Source organism: Haemaphysalis longicornis, unplaced genomic scaffold (assembly GCF_048455015.1).
Source record: "Haemaphysalis longicornis isolate Haplotype H1 unplaced genomic scaffold, Haemaphysalis longicornis Haplotype H1 scaffold_7, whole genome shotgun sequence".
Classification (NCBI taxonomy): domain Eukaryota; kingdom Metazoa; phylum Arthropoda; class Arachnida; order Ixodida; family Ixodidae; genus Haemaphysalis; species Haemaphysalis longicornis.
The window spans coordinates 98,765,851-98,783,009 of NW_027526422.1; the positions used below are offsets into that span (position 1 = coordinate 98,765,851).

The 17,159-nt window shown below is 46.9% G+C and overlaps 1 protein-coding gene across 1 annotated transcript in view; it reads left to right on the forward strand.

The window, feature by feature from the left end:
• Positions 1–16,810, forward strand: part of LOC144146158 (scoloptoxin SSD14-like) — a 38,018-nt gene extending 21,208 nt beyond the window's left edge. The window contains exons 5-11 of the mRNA XM_077678124.1: positions 317–480; positions 2,313–2,517; positions 5,830–5,905; positions 8,696–8,886; positions 11,494–11,731; positions 15,337–15,450; positions 16,524–16,810. Of these exons, the coding sequence (XP_077534250.1) occupies positions 317–480; positions 2,313–2,517; positions 5,830–5,905; positions 8,696–8,886; positions 11,494–11,731; positions 15,337–15,450; positions 16,524–16,670 (1,135 nt within the window). The 3' untranslated portion in view covers positions 16,671–16,810. The remainder of the gene's footprint in view (positions 1–316; positions 481–2,312; positions 2,518–5,829; positions 5,906–8,695; positions 8,887–11,493; positions 11,732–15,336; positions 15,451–16,523) is intronic.
• Positions 16,811–17,159: the final 349 nt, after the last annotated feature.

Sequence of the window (17,159 nt, forward strand, 5' to 3'; positions counted from 1 at the left end):
ACGTTATGGGAGTACTTTACCAGATGCCAGAACGGATAGTTATCGAGCTGTGTAGAACAAAAACCTAAAATTCTATACACCAGAAAAATGTCGCTGTTTCCTGAACGCTACTCCGGAACAATAATCAATATATTTTCGGTTTCTCTAATGCGGGACAAAAATGTAAGAGAATATATGTAAATTAATTTAGGGCTTGAGAAGCACTTAGTCATCAAAATGATAACGTCCTCTTCATTAAAAAAACTCTACTTTGGATTCTGGCTACGCGTTATTAGGAGCCAGCAGCTTTGTCCCTTCGACACTTGTCGTACTGCAGGGCACCCTTCTGGAACGCCGTGGAAAAGCGGCCCCTGATAGAAGGGGAGCTGCTTGTGCAGAAGGACTTGGCCAGAACGTTGGCGGAGATCGCGCACTACGGACCTGACTACTTCTACGAAGGCAGGTTTGCCGAAGAAATGGTGCGGGAGATAGCGGAACAAGGTATGCGGCCCAAACTTCATCGTAGCAAATGCTAATAGAGCTTTGAGTGTCCAATTCTGCCCTCCAAAAGGCAAGACAAGAGTTGGAAGTTTCAAAGATTTTTTTTTACGAACGTTTTATGTCCTAGCCTTGCTTTATTTCAATTTTTTATGCGATTCATATCTCGGTCAGAAACTTTATTACACGAAATATTTATATGTCTAATCCCTAGCTCTTGCGCCCGTGTGGAACGAAAACTAGGAATCTTGGTTCATCCTTTGGTGGGCATGCATAGCGATATACTATTGCAAGCGGCCTACGCTGCTCGTCATTACGGGCAGCTCCGTCTCATGGGCGTGTCGGGTGCGTCGAGCAAGCGGGCTTCAAGGCACCCCAGTTCGCGCCCCAGTTCTACCCATTGGCGTGTGTTCAGCGTACGAAAGAACTACTAAAAAATAAGAAAATGTCTTGGGTCCTCTATATTTTCGTTTAATATATCTTAAATAGCTCGTAACAAAGGTCTTACAAGCAATTCTGTTTTATTTGGAGCTGATGCCAAGTTGAATAGCATCGGTCTAAACTTGATATTTTTTATGTTGGCTTTCCAACATTGCGTGTTGCGCGGTAAAGCATGAGGGAGGATGATTACAGCCCGACTTTATACTCTTCTTGCCACCGCCACCTCTCTCCCAAGTCGGGCACTCTGATCACCACGCGCGGTGTCTATTTCCCCCTGTCATTCCGCAATGCCGCGCGCTCCGCGACAGCCACCTGTGCGGCGCTCTGCAGCCTGCGCTGTTATTGGCGTAGCAGCGCTATAATAAGACGTCATTGGCTCTAACCAACTGTCGTTTGAATCCTTAGTCTGTGATGTAGATATCGGAACACTTGCCTGGTAATTCAATATTTCAAATCCCCCATATAGCTAAGCCTATACTAACAGGACCGCCAGTCTCGCTGGACTTCCCCCTTCTCAGGGTGGGAGGACTCTGATTTTTTACGCATAAGTGTTGTGGCTTCGCTTTTGAAGATTATTTAATTATGAGGTAACGTTGCAGTTATAAAAGAATAAAAACACCACTTCCCCCCGTACTGGTAGGCGGCGTCGCGTCCATCGCACATCAATTATATCCCGGTGGCTGAGCAGCCGAAGGCTGCATGCACTTTCTGTACAGATGAATGAACAATGATGTATGGATTACAGCGCAGTTCGGTGAACCTGCGACGGATGAAACTTTTCCGCTCTTCCATGTCTCTTGTATTCGTTATAACCCTGTCGAGTAATCGAGCTTTTCGCGTAAAGCCACCGACCCCGGCTTCGATGCCACCCAAGCTCCTTGCGGCTAGTGGGTTAAAAATAGACGCCTCGAGAAACCGACGAGAGTCACTGCTCGTCCATTCTTCAACAATCGTTTTCAGTATAAAAACTAAACATACGAAAAGTAAAAAAAAAAAATTACGCGGTGGCTCAGTGGCTGAGGCGTTGCGCTGCTGAGCACGAGGTCGCGGGTTCGATTCCCGGCCGCGGCGGCCGCTTTTCTGATGGAGGCGAAAAGCAAAAACGCCCGTGTGTACGAGATTTCGGCGCACGTTAAAGATCCCCAGGTGGTCAAAATTAATCCGGAGCCCTCCACTACGGCGCGCCTCATCGCCTGCGCTGCGTCGGCGCGTTAACCCCTACAATCATCAATCAAAAAAAAAATTACGCCACGTGTAATGCAAATAAAATGCACAACAATGATTAAATCCTCATTTACTTTGGTTTTTTTTTTCGCTCATATCTATTTCAAAAATTGTGACTACGAACGCAACCATAATGCAGAAGCATACTTCCTTATCGCATCCTAATACAGGAGGCATTCTGACTCTCGAAGACCTCCGCTCTTACAAGCCAACTTGGACACGCCCAGTCAACGTCACCTTTCGGGACGGCCGAGTCGCGTACTCCGCACCACCTCCGGCAGGTGGCGCCATCTACTCCTACATCATGGCCATCATGGACGCCTTTAGGACCGGCGACCACGCCGAACTCCAGGATGACGTGCTCACGCTCCACAGGTGATAGTCCTTTCAGATTTTTAGCGAAACTATACGCATAGGAAAATCCGGAGTACCCTTGCACCTAATACACTAAGTCGCGATCCCATGCGCATGCGCAAAAAAAAAAAAAAGGTTGGCGAGGAGTTAGAAGGTGAAAGTAAATGTCCGGGTATATAGCTGACGCAGCTACAGCCTCGCGTCTGTAGTAATAGCTCATTCGAGGCAGGGAAGAAGTACCTCTCATTACATCACACCACATCACTTTATTACTTTAAAGAACCCCTAGAGGGGGTATCACATAAGGGGTGGGAGACAGATACAACAAATGCAATACATATGCATGATGGGTATAAATACGAACACGGGTAACACTACAGAAACGAAAGTAATACATATGCAGGATCGGTATCAATATTAACAGCCGTAACACTATGCAGAACGAAAAACAGAAAAAAAAAGACAAAGCGAGAACCAAGGGTACAAAAAAGGACACGCTTGAGCTTTCAAATTGAAAAGAAGGGAGTGACATTTTGTGTAAATGTTGAGTGGTGCATTATGGTGGCAAGATCCGCAGAAAGGCCATTCCAGTCGGAGGCTGCGCGAAAAAAAAAAGGAGGCGGCAAATGTCGTGGTACGGGCACGGGGCCGGGCGACATTAAATGAGTGAGTGGTGCGGTGAGGTATGCGGCAGGAGGCAAGTGGACCGAGTGACCGAGTGGACTGTGATAGAACTTGTGGAACAAAATGAGGCTGGCAACTCGGTGACGAATGTTAAGGTTTAAAAGACCAGATTCTTGTTTAAGAGATGAAACACTCACGTTGGGGGAATATGAGAAATGAATGAATCTAGCTCTTCGATTCTGGACTGATTCTAGTGCGTCAGTTAAGTATATGCAGCAGAACGAGCACGCAGCGATCTACGGCGTCAAGCCCAGATCAAGTTATAGCGGCGGCAAGAGGTAACAGCGGTGAGGAACAAGTAACGTCAACGTCCTTGGATTGCGCCCAGCTTCGCTGGTTATGCTTCTTCACATAGTGGAAGGGCATTGATTTTTTTATTCTAATTGAGCCGGCACTGCGTTTGAGCCAGCACTGAACGAAGGAAGGAAGTAAACTTTGTGTTTCACGGAATCCTTAGTCTAAAGTGCCTTCTGTGGGAGCTGGGGTAAACCAGCCTCACCTTGAAAGGTGAGAGTGTTTGGTTGGGGATGCTGGTGAGTGTTGAGGGCCTATCACTGGCCCGTAACATTTGGAATAATCGCTCGTGTAACCTCGGCAGAACGAATAAGTGGTTGTACCGGGAAAGTTTCAGAAGCGATGTGTGTGATGTTTGAAAGTGAAGGGAGAGGACGTCTTCCTGCAGTGAACATGCTGAGGCTTCTGACGGTGATTTTATTAGTATTGTGATGATGGCTACTGCCTTCGGTCTGAAGGGGAAAGGGAACGGCGATTTAGATTTTCACAACCTGTATGTTGTGACGATTTACTCGGCAGCAAGACTACTCTCCTTTTCGCTGATACCATGCACTCCTTGAGCTTGTTGAACAGGTTGTTGAACAGCTGAACGCTGTTATGTCTGCTTGGCACATAAACACTGAAAGCAAGATTGAGGGCGGCTGGTATTAAAAACCGCTTCGAGGCGTTCCGTTTGGTGTGCTCCTTAACCAGTTAATATGAAAGATATTTCAGATGGAAATGGCGCATAACGATAATAAACAATATTCTATATGACGCCACAGTGCTGTCAATAGGCGCCACGGCTCTAAATAACATATAAGGGGTCTTATATCTTAAAAGGTGCGCCTTGGAGAATGCTTCGTGATTCAGCAGTGCCTTGTACGACGCCTGTCTTTGTGTATTGTACAGTGGCTTGGTCGTAGGCAGTGCACCAGGCACAAATGTTCCACCACACTCATCGCTACCATCGTGGGCAGCCATGTTGCTGCTAGCGAGTTCCAGTTGGACCAAAGGCAACGTGTGTTCACCTAACTGCAGCCTGGCTGTACAATTACAGTTTTCATCGAGCCCTCCACTTGCTAACGGAGCATCACTTGCCAGTTATGGACGAAAAAAAAAAATTCTGCGCAGCATCTGTTTCATTGCTAGACGTTTTCTGCTGCTAACAACTAGGGCAGGAGTTTTAAGATTTCGCCTGTACGAAGACATAGCCCTTGGCTGCCTTGGAGGAAACAAAGGCCCATAGAAGTGGGCGAAATATGAACCTTTATTTGTACGGGCAAAATAACAACGCCCTACACCCATTATTAGAAGCCATCAAGTGGGTTTGGCCAGCTCAGTCTTTCACCTTCGCCAAATGGTAATCTTCTCTCCGGATGTTCTGACACCGTCTCGTTTCAAAACCGGCCTTGAAACTGATGCTGTAGGGAACCCACGGTGCACTACCAGTGGTTGCGTTTCTAGCTCTGCCGTAAACTGAAATCGCTCGTGCTCTTAAGAGCGCTATTTAGTTATTTAGTTCAGGTATCACTTCTCTCAGAAAGCATGCCCCACAGCGGAATACCGAACTGGTCGAGTTCGTTGACTCGCAGTTTGGAAAGCAGTGTGAAATAACAGTAAGAAGTGAAGACGGCGGAAACAAGCAAGATGAGCATGAGCGCTGCTTCCCCTTCTTGCCCCTGTCATTTCCCGCTGATTTCAAAAATGCACCCCGGCGTCGTTGCGAGTGTATAAACCGCATCTTTGTTGGACTGTATTACCGAAGGCAGCCCTCAGGAGGACAAAACGACCACCTCACCACACTCCAATTTGTTCTGGGAGCAGCTGTTTGCCTGTTGAGCCTGCACTAAAAGGGAATTTTTGCGTCTCAGCTTCAACGCGAAAGTGGAAAAGGGGCTTCTACGCCAGCGCCCCCCCCTTACATCGTCACCTCGAATACATAGTAGCTACCGCTGCGAGTAATAGGGAGCGCATTGCTTGCGCTCATGAATATGTCGCTCTCCAGAAGGCAGGGGTCGATTTACCTCAATTTCAATTTGAGACGCCTGCCTGGTACAGCTAGCACAATTTCAAGAGTTAGCCCGCCAGTTTCAACGCCAGCCCGACCTTGCTTTTCAGAACACATGCTTTTGAGAACGCAGAACCAAGACCACACAGAGGTGATTGTCTGCACCAACGCCCATCCTACACGGATAATAAAACGAGCCATTGCGGGGGGTCACGCAGCCTTAAAGTGTGTGTTTTTGGCTTACTCGTGTGGCACACATAAAATGTAGACGCGTATACTTCTGACATGTATACATTTACTACGTGTCATATCACAGGCATGCGTTCGGCGTATGGTTTGATAAGTCATGTTATTTTATATTGCAGGTTTGTCGAGGCTAGCAAGTTCGCCTACGCCAAGAGAGCCCTGCTTGGAGACCCCCGCTTCGTTGCCGTTGCAGACGTACGTGTAAAACGGCCTTGCGTAAATAACAAGCATAGAAAGAGTCCGTTTTGATGCCGTTACACAGCCCGAAGACAACTAGTAGGCTCAAGACGAGGTCAAAAGTTTTTGTATTCTTGCGACAGAAATATCATTTGGTCCATTATCGGTGCGCAAATATTCATAAGGGAATAGATGTCTATAGCATAGATTGTGTGCATGATAAAGTGGACGTTATCAAGCGAACGATCGATCAAGTGTACCAATGAAACAACATTCGGAGAACCTCAGGCACCGAGACTTTACCCCTAAAATCTCTGGTAAAGCCCGACATATAAAATGCAGACTCCGCCCTTGGTGTTCTGAAGAGCTTTGGAATCTGGCCCGCATCGTTTTCTGGAGTAGACGTAAATTCGTTAAAATAAGTACAGCTGACTTTCGCACCCTTCTCCTGAGAGGGAGTCTGCGGAGGTTAGCTGGCAAAACAACAAAAGACTTCCTTAGAAATCTCTTCGAGATTACGCAAGCGATGAGGAGCATTATTTAGCCAGTCATACATGTAGGGGAAGGCGTTAGGGGGGGGGGGGTCGGGAGAGATGTCGTTATGCAGGTGTAACTTGTTTTAACAAAGTTACAGATACGGGCAATATGTCTGGTTAAACCGCCAACTTTGAAAAGTATCGTTGATATTCAGGCTATTGGAAAGCGTGACAGAATTTGAATTTGCTCGTTAAAACGAGATTCATCTTCAACCGGGTTCGGCAAAATTGAGCTTAAACTGTAAGTTTAGTGTTTTGAAATAAAATGAGCCACTATAGCACTCCCAGATATCCTTTTTGATGAACTCACCTGCCTCCCTTCCTTTGTATAGAAACTTCCGGACAAAGTCTACGCTCTCTACGTAAAAGACGCCGGTCTCAAACGGCCGCTGAACACATTTGAATGCATAATCCTATATATCTGCTAGCTGGCAAGCATCATTGTGTTATGCTTTAGAGTTGCGGCATTCATACGAGTGCGTCGACTATTTTCTACAAACACATGCATCTTTAGTTGCATTTTGATATCTCCAGGACCGCCGAAGAATACAGCGTATTCCTAAACTGAACCCATTTTGAAGTACGCTCTTCGTTCTCATTGTCTGAAACTACCGTTACAAAAGAATGAATCAATAAAGGGGCGGAATTGTCAGTTTTGTTCATTTGATGCCCGTTTTAAAGGGTCCAGTTTGAGCGAGCCCTGATCGGCTGTAAGTAGACGACTGGATGTGGAAAGACACATTCATTGTTCAGAGCCGCTGGAACAGTCACTACGTCACGACTGGAAGGGACGCGAAATGGACATTTTCAAACCAGACACACCACACAATCCCGCCCCAGGTTCGGTGGTAGTGACGTTATCCGTCAAAACCAGCGCAATGAGGTTTTGTACTAGACAAATATGTTCCCTCTTACACTGAACACACAGGTTTTCAGCCAAATGGGATAAAGGTTCCGTTCGAAATATTACGAGCACCCCTGAACTCTCCTCATGAGGTGAATCGAAAGCGTTAGTCTCCTATTCCAAAACTTCCCCCTCTTTATTACCTCCATCCTCTTACCTTTTTGTCTTTAACTCGCACATTTCCGCGTTCGCATCGCCAAGCAAGGACGACAATTATCAGAAACGTGCCGTGGAATTCAAATGCTGCTTCTGTAATTAGCATAATGGAATTGCTCATGCGCAGCCTCAGTGTAGGTCTTTAACACACGTTTCTCAGTCGAAGGCTACAACGCATTCAGAAAATACAGGTCAGCTAGACTCATTGAGCAGTGGGGTTGTAGGAATGTGTTTTGGTATCCCATTCCGGGGGGTCGTGACTCGATTTTCAAACCCAAATTGAGCTAGTTTTCTTTTCAACTTAACTACCGTATTTTGCTTGTGTGAGCTCCCCAGAAAAATTCGGCTTTTCTCCGAGCAGTCTACCAGTTGTTATTTTGGTGCGCGGCATTGAAGCGTCCGCTACTGTGGTTTCGCGGCTTCGTCGGCATAGTAACCTAACGAGCGAAGGAAACACAGAAGACAGAAGTAAAACAGAGAAGGAAAGTGTAGCAAAACAGTAAGGGGGAGGGCGTTATGCCGAGGCGGCGCGACAGAACCCAGAAAACGCTGCGTGATGCGTGTACATAGGTATTTCAACGTCTTCCACGTTGCTGTTTTCTCTTTCGATAAAGTAGATTTTTTTCCGTCACGTGGCTCGGATCGTGATATTGGCGCGGAAGGTTCAAGCAGGACTTACAGTAACATGCTCGGCGACGGCGACGGGCTGCGGTATGACGCTCCGGGGTGTGTTCGCTGATCACGTGATCATTTCCGGAGACGCATCACCTATGCGCCGTGATTGAGGAGACTACACTTCGCGTTCCGCCCAAATTTTGCATCAGGGAGTATAGTAATCAACAGCCTTTTTTTTTGTTATGGCCATCGGTAATTTCGCGGGCCCTTTCTTTGACCTGTAGGTGCTGAATTTTCTGCGCACCGAGTTAACAAATGGTTTCGCATTAGCAATAGACATTACACTAATAAGGACACCGCAGCAGCGATTCGGTCTCGGGCTACAGTTTTGAAACCACACAGAAAGACTAAATACGCCACTGCTTCTCTTTCTCATTGTACGGGAAACACAGACGATCAACCAATAAACTATTATGACCAGCCGCCCTAAACAACACGCAGTACCCTTCCCCTAGGAAAATTTCTGCACATTGAATTTTTTGCCTAGAGCATGAAAATAATGCAGTATATGTGCCGAATTTAACGGTCAAATTGCAGATAGTGAAGGAGCTGGTGTCGCCAGACTACGCCCAACTCACGCGGGGGCAAATCGACGACGACCGAACGTTCCACGACCCTGAGCACTACGGTTTACTGGAGAAGAATTTGCCTACCAGTAAAGGAACGGCGCACCTTTCACTGTGGGACGACGAAGGTGCTCTAAGCATCACCAGTACCATCAACTCATAGTAGGTCTTATAGGTTGACTCCTCCAGCTTGCGTGGTGGTTTTACAAATAGTGTTGGCAGATTCACAGTAGGTTCACCCTGGCACACGTGTCAAGCCAGTGGTAGTGAAAAGGATAGTATAGCTGTTCCTAAGAACTGCGATTGTCTACGGAGCAGTTAACATCCGTGTACAAGCAGGGGGTAGCTTGGCTGCACACATTCATTCAAAAATCCGCACCAATATAGTTAGAATAAGAGACGGTGTGCAGATTTGACCATGTTGAAATCCTCCCTAGTAAGTAATATTAAATAATTACAGGTTTGACGTCACAATTTACGGAAAACAACAACCAGCGAAGGCACGCACGCCACCCTCTCGCCTCTTGAGAATTTCACCAGGCCTTTTGTTTCAAACCAACAATTGTTTCAAGTGATAAACTAGTTACTGAAATTAACATAATTATGAGTAGAGGCCGGAATTTTGGGAAAAATGCCTATTTTTTCTTGAGTACACATGAGCCTAATTGGCGCATCAGCATGAACTAAACAAAAGAAAACACTTTAAGCAATTCGTTATAGTGCCTATAATAGCCTATTCTGAGGTTCGGGCCTATATGGACTATCTAGGGCCTAAAAATGCCTTTCTGGTTTATATACAGGTTGTTTCGCCAAACGTAAGCCAGGGTTTAACAAAATGTTCATGCACTCCAAGATTACGCTACCAAGAGCATGTTACTCACTTTTGTGTGCACTTTGTCTCATGCCGTTTCCGAGGAGAATCTGCTCACTGTGGCAAACCCGGCGAGACACGGGAACCCATGCACTAGGCGCCGCCACCTCGTTCTGAGGTTACCCCGAGCAACTACGTTGGGTCGCCAGAGTCTGAAACGCAGCGACACTGCAGCCAAAGTCGCTGACGGGTGTTAGCAGTAGATTTTTGTTTTATGTTATTCTGTCGCCCTGTGTCCGGGTATCTTTTTGCCCGAAAACGTTTGTCGGCATGCCCTGTGCATTCTTAACGCACTAAAACATCCAACGAAAGGAAAGAAGGTGACACAACAACGCCTGTAACGCTCCAGGTCAAACATGCCGACCAAAGAAAACCACGTAAACATCCGACACACGAAAGTTTCAAGGTGACGCCACACACAGGCGCACAACCAGCAGCCGATCACAGGTGCACTGCCAACCCGCAGGATGCAGCGCGCGCAACACGAAGGAGGAACGGGACAAAGAGGTTATAGAGCGAGAATCTCACCACTTCTTCAGTCTGGTTCCAACAACCGTCATCCCGTGACGGGTAACTTTCAGGGGCGTTTACAATCTAGCTATAAGAGTTATTGAAAATAATCTTGTGTTCTGTGTAATGTTGTTGATCTGTATAAAGGGCACAGCCACTGAGTGGTGTTATTCCCGGCAGCTTTGCCAGGCATCCAGTTCTCGAGGACAGGATGACTCAATATTTTACCCGGAGTTGTTGCACTGAACTGCGCTCTTCATGGAATTCATCGGTTTTGAAGAACTGTGTCCTCGGTATTCATGCGAGTTGTCGTCAAAAACCTGTTACCTATTGTGATTTCCCTACCAAAGCCTGTTGCTACCCCCTGGGAACACGGCTAACGGTGCGAGGCTTTTGTGACAAACACTTCTGGGTTATTCACAGCTTTGAAGCATACAAGACGTCGCATCCAACACTATTTTATACCAGGCTACACTTGTGCGTAATATCACATATTCGTGCGCTTGTTTCACATTCTACGCAGAAAGCATTTAGCAACCTAAAACTTGGGCACCACTCTATTTCAGTATTCTGAGCTCATTTCGAAGTTACGGGACAGGCCCGCCGCCATGCCTGATGTACGGGTCGCTGACAGAGCCATTCCGAATGTTAAATCTGTCCCAGACATATCCCATGAAGTTCCTGGACACTCTGTGCTCAAATAAATTACCATGGTTCTGAGCGGAAAGCATCGATAGTCGAGACGGAATTAGATCATACAGCGTTCCAAAGTCTGTTCAGTCAGCGTTTCGTCAACTTCAGTGGACATTGACTCTCCTTTTATTGCGCAGAAATGTCGACTGAAAGGAGGTACAACTGCATGCCGTAAAATATTGTCAATGGTGGATTTGAGTGGCTGTTGAGCCATTATTTTAGTTCTAAATCGCCGAAATTTTAGGTAAATTTATGAAAATGGCTGCCCTTGTATGAGGCTTTTTAATGAACGAAATAAATTACTTTCCCATAGAATAACATTTGTCCGCTGTTTTCATTGCCAGTAAAGATTTTTTTTCTAAAATACGCTGCTGACGTAAATATTAATTGCGCCTATCTATGCCTAGAGTGGAGTTTTTGACGACTATATATGCTTAAATGACACTTTTCAGGGCCAATATAGACACCTAAAACCCAGATTCAGTGTGCCTAAAGATCCAGTCCCTGATTATAACATCACCATCAACTCTGCAGGTAAATGATCGGATCTCTAGTTATTCTTAGTAAGTGGCACACCATATGTTTATCGTCCTATAGCCAACTATCCCTAGAAGTGAACGTTTCAACAGGAGGGCTGTACATATTTGTCACAATGTAAACGGCTGCGCTTTTCTTTTCCGCTGATCGCCTGGAAGCTTCGGCAGCTACGTGCGGACCTCGTCCGGTGTGGTTCTTAACAACGAAATGGACGACTTCTCGTCTCCGGGCCAGAGCAACTATTGGGACCTAGCGGCCACAGAGGCGAATGTCATCGAGCCAGGGAAGCGACCTCTATCGTCCATGAGTCCTGCCATCGTGCTCGACCCGAATGGAAATGTCGAGCTGGTCGTTGGTGGCTCAGGCGGTTCAAAGATAACCACGGCCGTGGCTCTGGTATGTTCAGCCCTTACAATGCGGCGGTCTTACTTCTGTATATGAATTACGAACTCGAGCTATAACGCTTACACTATCAAGTTTCGTGAGCTTCCAAATTGTTCAGAGAAGTCTACGTACCCCGATATAATTTACACATGCGGATACGACAGGCTTCCCCATGGTAAGATACACATAGTTTCGCAGTCTGCGTTTATCGTGACGGTAGCTTCTCGGTCTGAAATTCTTTAACGCACTAATTGACAACAAACGTGGGCTGGAGCCATCACATTACGTTGCTCCAGTTTCGACTAGGCGAACTCATCATTCCCATGTCCTATCTTTAACTCCGTATTTTGCACGAATAAATTTATTGAAATTTTTCTTTTTTCCGAGAACAGTAACAGAATGGAACAACTTTGAATACTTCCAAACCTTAGATATTGATGAACCAAATGTTCAATTCTATGAATCTTGACCCCCACTTTGAATATTTCTTGATTACATTGATTTCATGTTTTTATTCTACTCCCTGTCCACTTACGCAGGTATATTTTAGTCAAGCTCTGTTGCTCATGTACTAATTTTGTGCTTGCGTTTGTGCCCCTCCTGCTTGGGTCTTTTTGGCTTGCAGTATTCCACAAATAACTAAAATAAATAAATAAAATACCATAGAGTTAAAAATGGATCAAGTTCACCACTTCAAAACCGAGTTGCTGTGAGCGAAAGAAGACTGTGCGCAGTGTTTCGTGAAAGTTTGCCTTTGCTACAAATCTGGCAGCCTGCCAATTAGCTGTACCTACTGGATGATTGGATTCATACCTTCGCGTAGGCTGAAGATTACGCACAAACAGTCTAGCCGGTGCTCTATCGACGGCAAGACTTAGCGACCAAGCGCTGGCCAAGCAGACGTTAAACCCCGCCTTGTCAGGTTGTTCGCTTGGTTTGAAGGGCACGGACAGACATACCCGCCTTCGCTGAACCTTCGCAAAGTCCCGTGGAACTGCAGCAGTGAAGCTCCGAGCAAACGAAGCAGAAAGAAAGAGGCGCAACATGCGCGCCGGCGGCTGAAGGTCACTTGCCACGCGTTGAATGACCTAGAAAGTTGTAGTGTAGCCTTCGCTCTAAAGCTGGTCGTGGTGGCGGCGCTGCAAGCATTAGCCAGAAGTCGAAAAATATTGACGTCAATAGGCGGGCGCCTCATGGTCATGGCATACTCCGAAAAACTTTATATACGTTGAAAACGGCGCAAGCGAGATACAGATTTTGTTGTCTGGTGAGACCATATCATAATTATAATTACATGAGGTAAAGCAAGCAATTTTGAGGTTGAAAATTGTTTGATTTGTGCTTGTTTTTGCTCGTTTTGGCTTGTCAGTGCTTGTGGTTTGTGCTTGTCTTTGTGCTTGTTTGCTTTGCTTGTCTTTGTGCAAGCGTTCGTCAATGAGCAACTACGAAAGAGGTCAAATTGTCGGCGGACATGTAACGATGAACGGCTTTACAAAAGCGAAGGCTTATTACGGAATCACAAAATGATCGCATTAAGTACATCCATAAGCACATCGGATTCCATCGTTTTGTAAGGGATTTTTTAGAACTACCTCGTACGCGTCGCTTTGGACGCTTACCCGGACCAAGGTGCACTGTCGAATGGATTGAACGTGCGATATAGTTGCCATGAAGGTGCAGCCGTCAAAATTGCTGACAACGAAGAAGCGGGGTGCCACCCTAGGCACAAAGCTGCAGCTTACTCTACTGCCCAGGATTGTAAACGAGGTAGTGCGCATATGCGCTGGACACGCCGAGCGCAGGTCAGCCTCGTCAGCGCCTATATCCGCTATGGAAAACACGCCGGTGGTTTTCGTAAGCTGCCATTCTGCGCATAGCCTGCCATCCACTTAATTGCTGTGTCACCACTTTTGACAACGGTACCTTGCGGCTTCCGCTGGCTCATGAGCGTGTCTTTGAGCCTTATGTCAGCGCCGGCTGGGTACCGTCAATGATCCTGTAAAGAATGGGCCCAGGATTGGCGTGAAAGTCACGAGTCAGTGGCCAGTGCGTGCGCGAGCAAACGTTGCTTTATGTATGACGCAAGAAAAAGGAGAAGACAGGGGAGGGAAGCACAGACGCGAGGCTAAAGATATAAGCGTTACAAAAGGCAAGAGGCTAACGGGAAAATGTCCGCAATAAAGAAAAGAAACGTCCTACGGTGTTTTGTCGCAGCCCCTTGGGGTGTTGAAGTCCCGACGCGTGCGGGGTCGATGGGGACGTCACGGCGCGGCTGGCTCGATGACCGGCCCTAGGCCACGTCGCATCCAGGAACCGGACGTCGGGCAGGCATCGTCGACCTTGGTGATAAATCACGGCTCGATGGCGTAGCAGCGGGTGTGGGCGGAGGGTTCCACCTCCAGGTGAATCCGGACCCGCGCTCTCTCGCCCAGCGCGTCACCACATCCAGGCACCGCCAGTCCACGGGTTGTCGTGATCAGCAACGGAGGGCTCACAGACCAAGCAGCGGTTAAGACGCAGGTTCTCACCCGAGCACGATCACAGGGCCGCGCTCTCCAGCCAAGCGCGTCACAGGCGTCCACTGATCACCGGCCCGATTCGATTTTTTCGCACGCCCTTGCAGCTGCGCGCTCGGTCTCCTCTTCTTCCTCGTCCACCGGCACTTCATCACACATCCGTTGCCGTTCTGCTAAGTAAAGGAAAGTTTGACATCTACGTAAATTCAGCCATACGGCTACAAAGGAAAGCTATACAGTCTTCCCAGAATCTTCGCAGTTGAAGAAAAAATTGTCCTGGTATGCTAAGGTAACGATGCATTGAAAGCCTGCTCCCATGACATCTAAATACTTCGGACTGGAGGCAAGGTTGCTTGGTTTCTCTCGTTTTCTCTCCTCAAGCTCCGCACTAACTGGCTCTTTCGCCGAAAAGGCCTGAAACCAAGAAGATGTCCGGCTTCCATACCGAAGGCTAAACTTTGAAAACAGACCAAGATCCTGCCTAATTTTACTGATATGCGGCTATGTGACAGTGTCTAGGTGTCACGAAGAGGCAAAGGCCCCCGTATCAGGAGACGACGACAGTAAAAGGTCAACAACTAATGGTTCTTCCCATTAACCGCCAGAGAATGCTTTGCAGTATCGAAGAATCAGATATGAAGACACCTCATGTGTGAATTCAAACATGCTTACACTCGCATCACCAAGGCGTGCACACCTCCTCGTTTGTGTGAGTTGCTCGGTGTTGCCTCTGACATGAGGGAACTCACACAAGCTATTAGGGAAGGTACAGTTCCCTTTGGGCGGAGGGATAATGATTGTACTGCTCCATCTCGGTCATTACCGTGAAGAGCCGGAACAGAGGAATCTATTTTGGTGTCATCACTCCAATGAAGAATGTCTCATGCCTTGATTACAAGATAGTCCTGTTTATGAAGATGATAATGCTGCGACTACCGTTACATGTGTATGATAAAGTTGTATTTGCATGCACGGTACATTGGAATTCGTGTTTAGAAGAATAGTAAGTTGTCTAATGGGCGTTTTTTGGTATTCACATTTAGAAGCCCCTTAGAGCTATCTGGACGGGCACCATATCACGCGTTTTCGTTTCTGGCACAGGTGAGCATGCGTACACTGTGGATGGACAACAGCATCAAGGACGCCATCGATTACGCCAGGTTGCACGACCAGCTGATTCCCGACCACCTTATGGTGGAGCCGACCTTCCCAGAGGTGAGGGTGCATGAGTCACACTCCGCGGCGAACCTTGTTCGATTATTATCAACGCATCTCTTTGTCTCATTGTACAGCTTTTTTATGTATCTGCACCTCCTACACATCAAATGCTTTCAGTATATCTGTAGTATTACGAAACAAATGACATGACGCCGGAGGCAACGCCTACTAAAGCCCAATATCATCTGCTGTGCATAGAAAACTGTCACGTCCATTGCGTGCTTTCCCTGTTTAGACTGAGCGTCCTGTTCATCATATGTGACAAGACGACAGAACATGTACAAGAATATAACTACCTCGGACAGTTTGTGTCTGTTGATCCCAACCACAAGAAACAAATCTGGTGCAGAATAGGTATGGGCTCGGTTGCACTTGGCAAATAATTCCAAATAATCAAAAGTGAGCTACCTCTATCACTCTAAAGTAGAATATACAACCAATGCTTCCTATCGGTGATGACATATGCAGCGGAAACGTGTCGCCTTAATAAAAAACTTGAAACAAAACATATGTCAGCTCGATGGGGCACGAAAAGAATGGTAGGAGTAACACTCAGGGACAGGAATTGAGTTTCCTCATTCCGCGGGCAGCAAAGTCGTATGCAGGGTATCGTATGTATAGTTCAAACAGAAAAAGAAATGGACTTGGGCAGGCCCCGTAATTAGCCGAAATGACAAATGGTGGACCATAATTGTAACAAGTGGACTCCGAGAGAAAGGTCTAGATCAAGGGGAACGCCAATAACGCGATGGGGAGGCGGAATAAAGAAATTCGGAGGAAAAGATTAGACTTGAGCAGCGCAGGACAAGAGCTATACTGCAGGTCGCCGGGAGAGGCATCCGTGCTGCAGCGAACCTAGTCGGCTGTTGTTGATGATGATGGTGATGACTAGTAAGTTTTTTTTACCACGACACACGACCCGATGCAGTAATATAATAAGGTAGTGCAAGCACATTTCTGAACTAACACACTATCATTTGCACGAGCAGAAAATATCGAATGGGTACTCCACATGAAACAGTTCAAGGTGCTCTGCTATAAGCCCGCAACGCAATTTTTCTTACTTGCAGGTGTACGCCATGCAGCTGAAGGTCAAAGGCCACAACATCACAACGGTGGAAGGGCCGTTCAGTAACGTGCACGGCGTGTTCCGAAAAGGCGCCCGGTTGTTCGCAAACGCTGACTGCCGAAGTGACGGGGCGGTGAACGGTGTCTGATTAAAACCTCAGCCTATGTGGCTAAATTCGTCCACTCTTCCCAATAAAAACGCCACCTGTGCTAATGTCAGGTTTCCCACCAAACGAGCCATACTAAACGGAAGAGTTCAAGATCCGGCCGAAAATAAAATGATTATTGCTTTGCTGTCTATGGACTGGCGGAACTTTGATCCAACAACAAGCACCTCAAGTCTACGAACAGTCTTGCGTACTGTTTTACGCCACCTACGTCGCGGCGTCGCGCTCCTGCCACCCAATGGAAGCGGCTGTGGAGGCCGTTCAGCATAAATCAGTGAGCCGAAGGCTAGGCTAAATTGAACGTCTTCTTTTGTGAGGACATTCAATTTGTACATTAATTTTTGTAGTGCCAGGACTGGTATTTTTACATTACTTCTGCACTCAGTGTGTTTTGATACCTCGTGGGATATTTGTGTTCACGTTCCACATTTTCCGCGACAGCGAGATGTAAAGTGGCACCAATACAGCGAA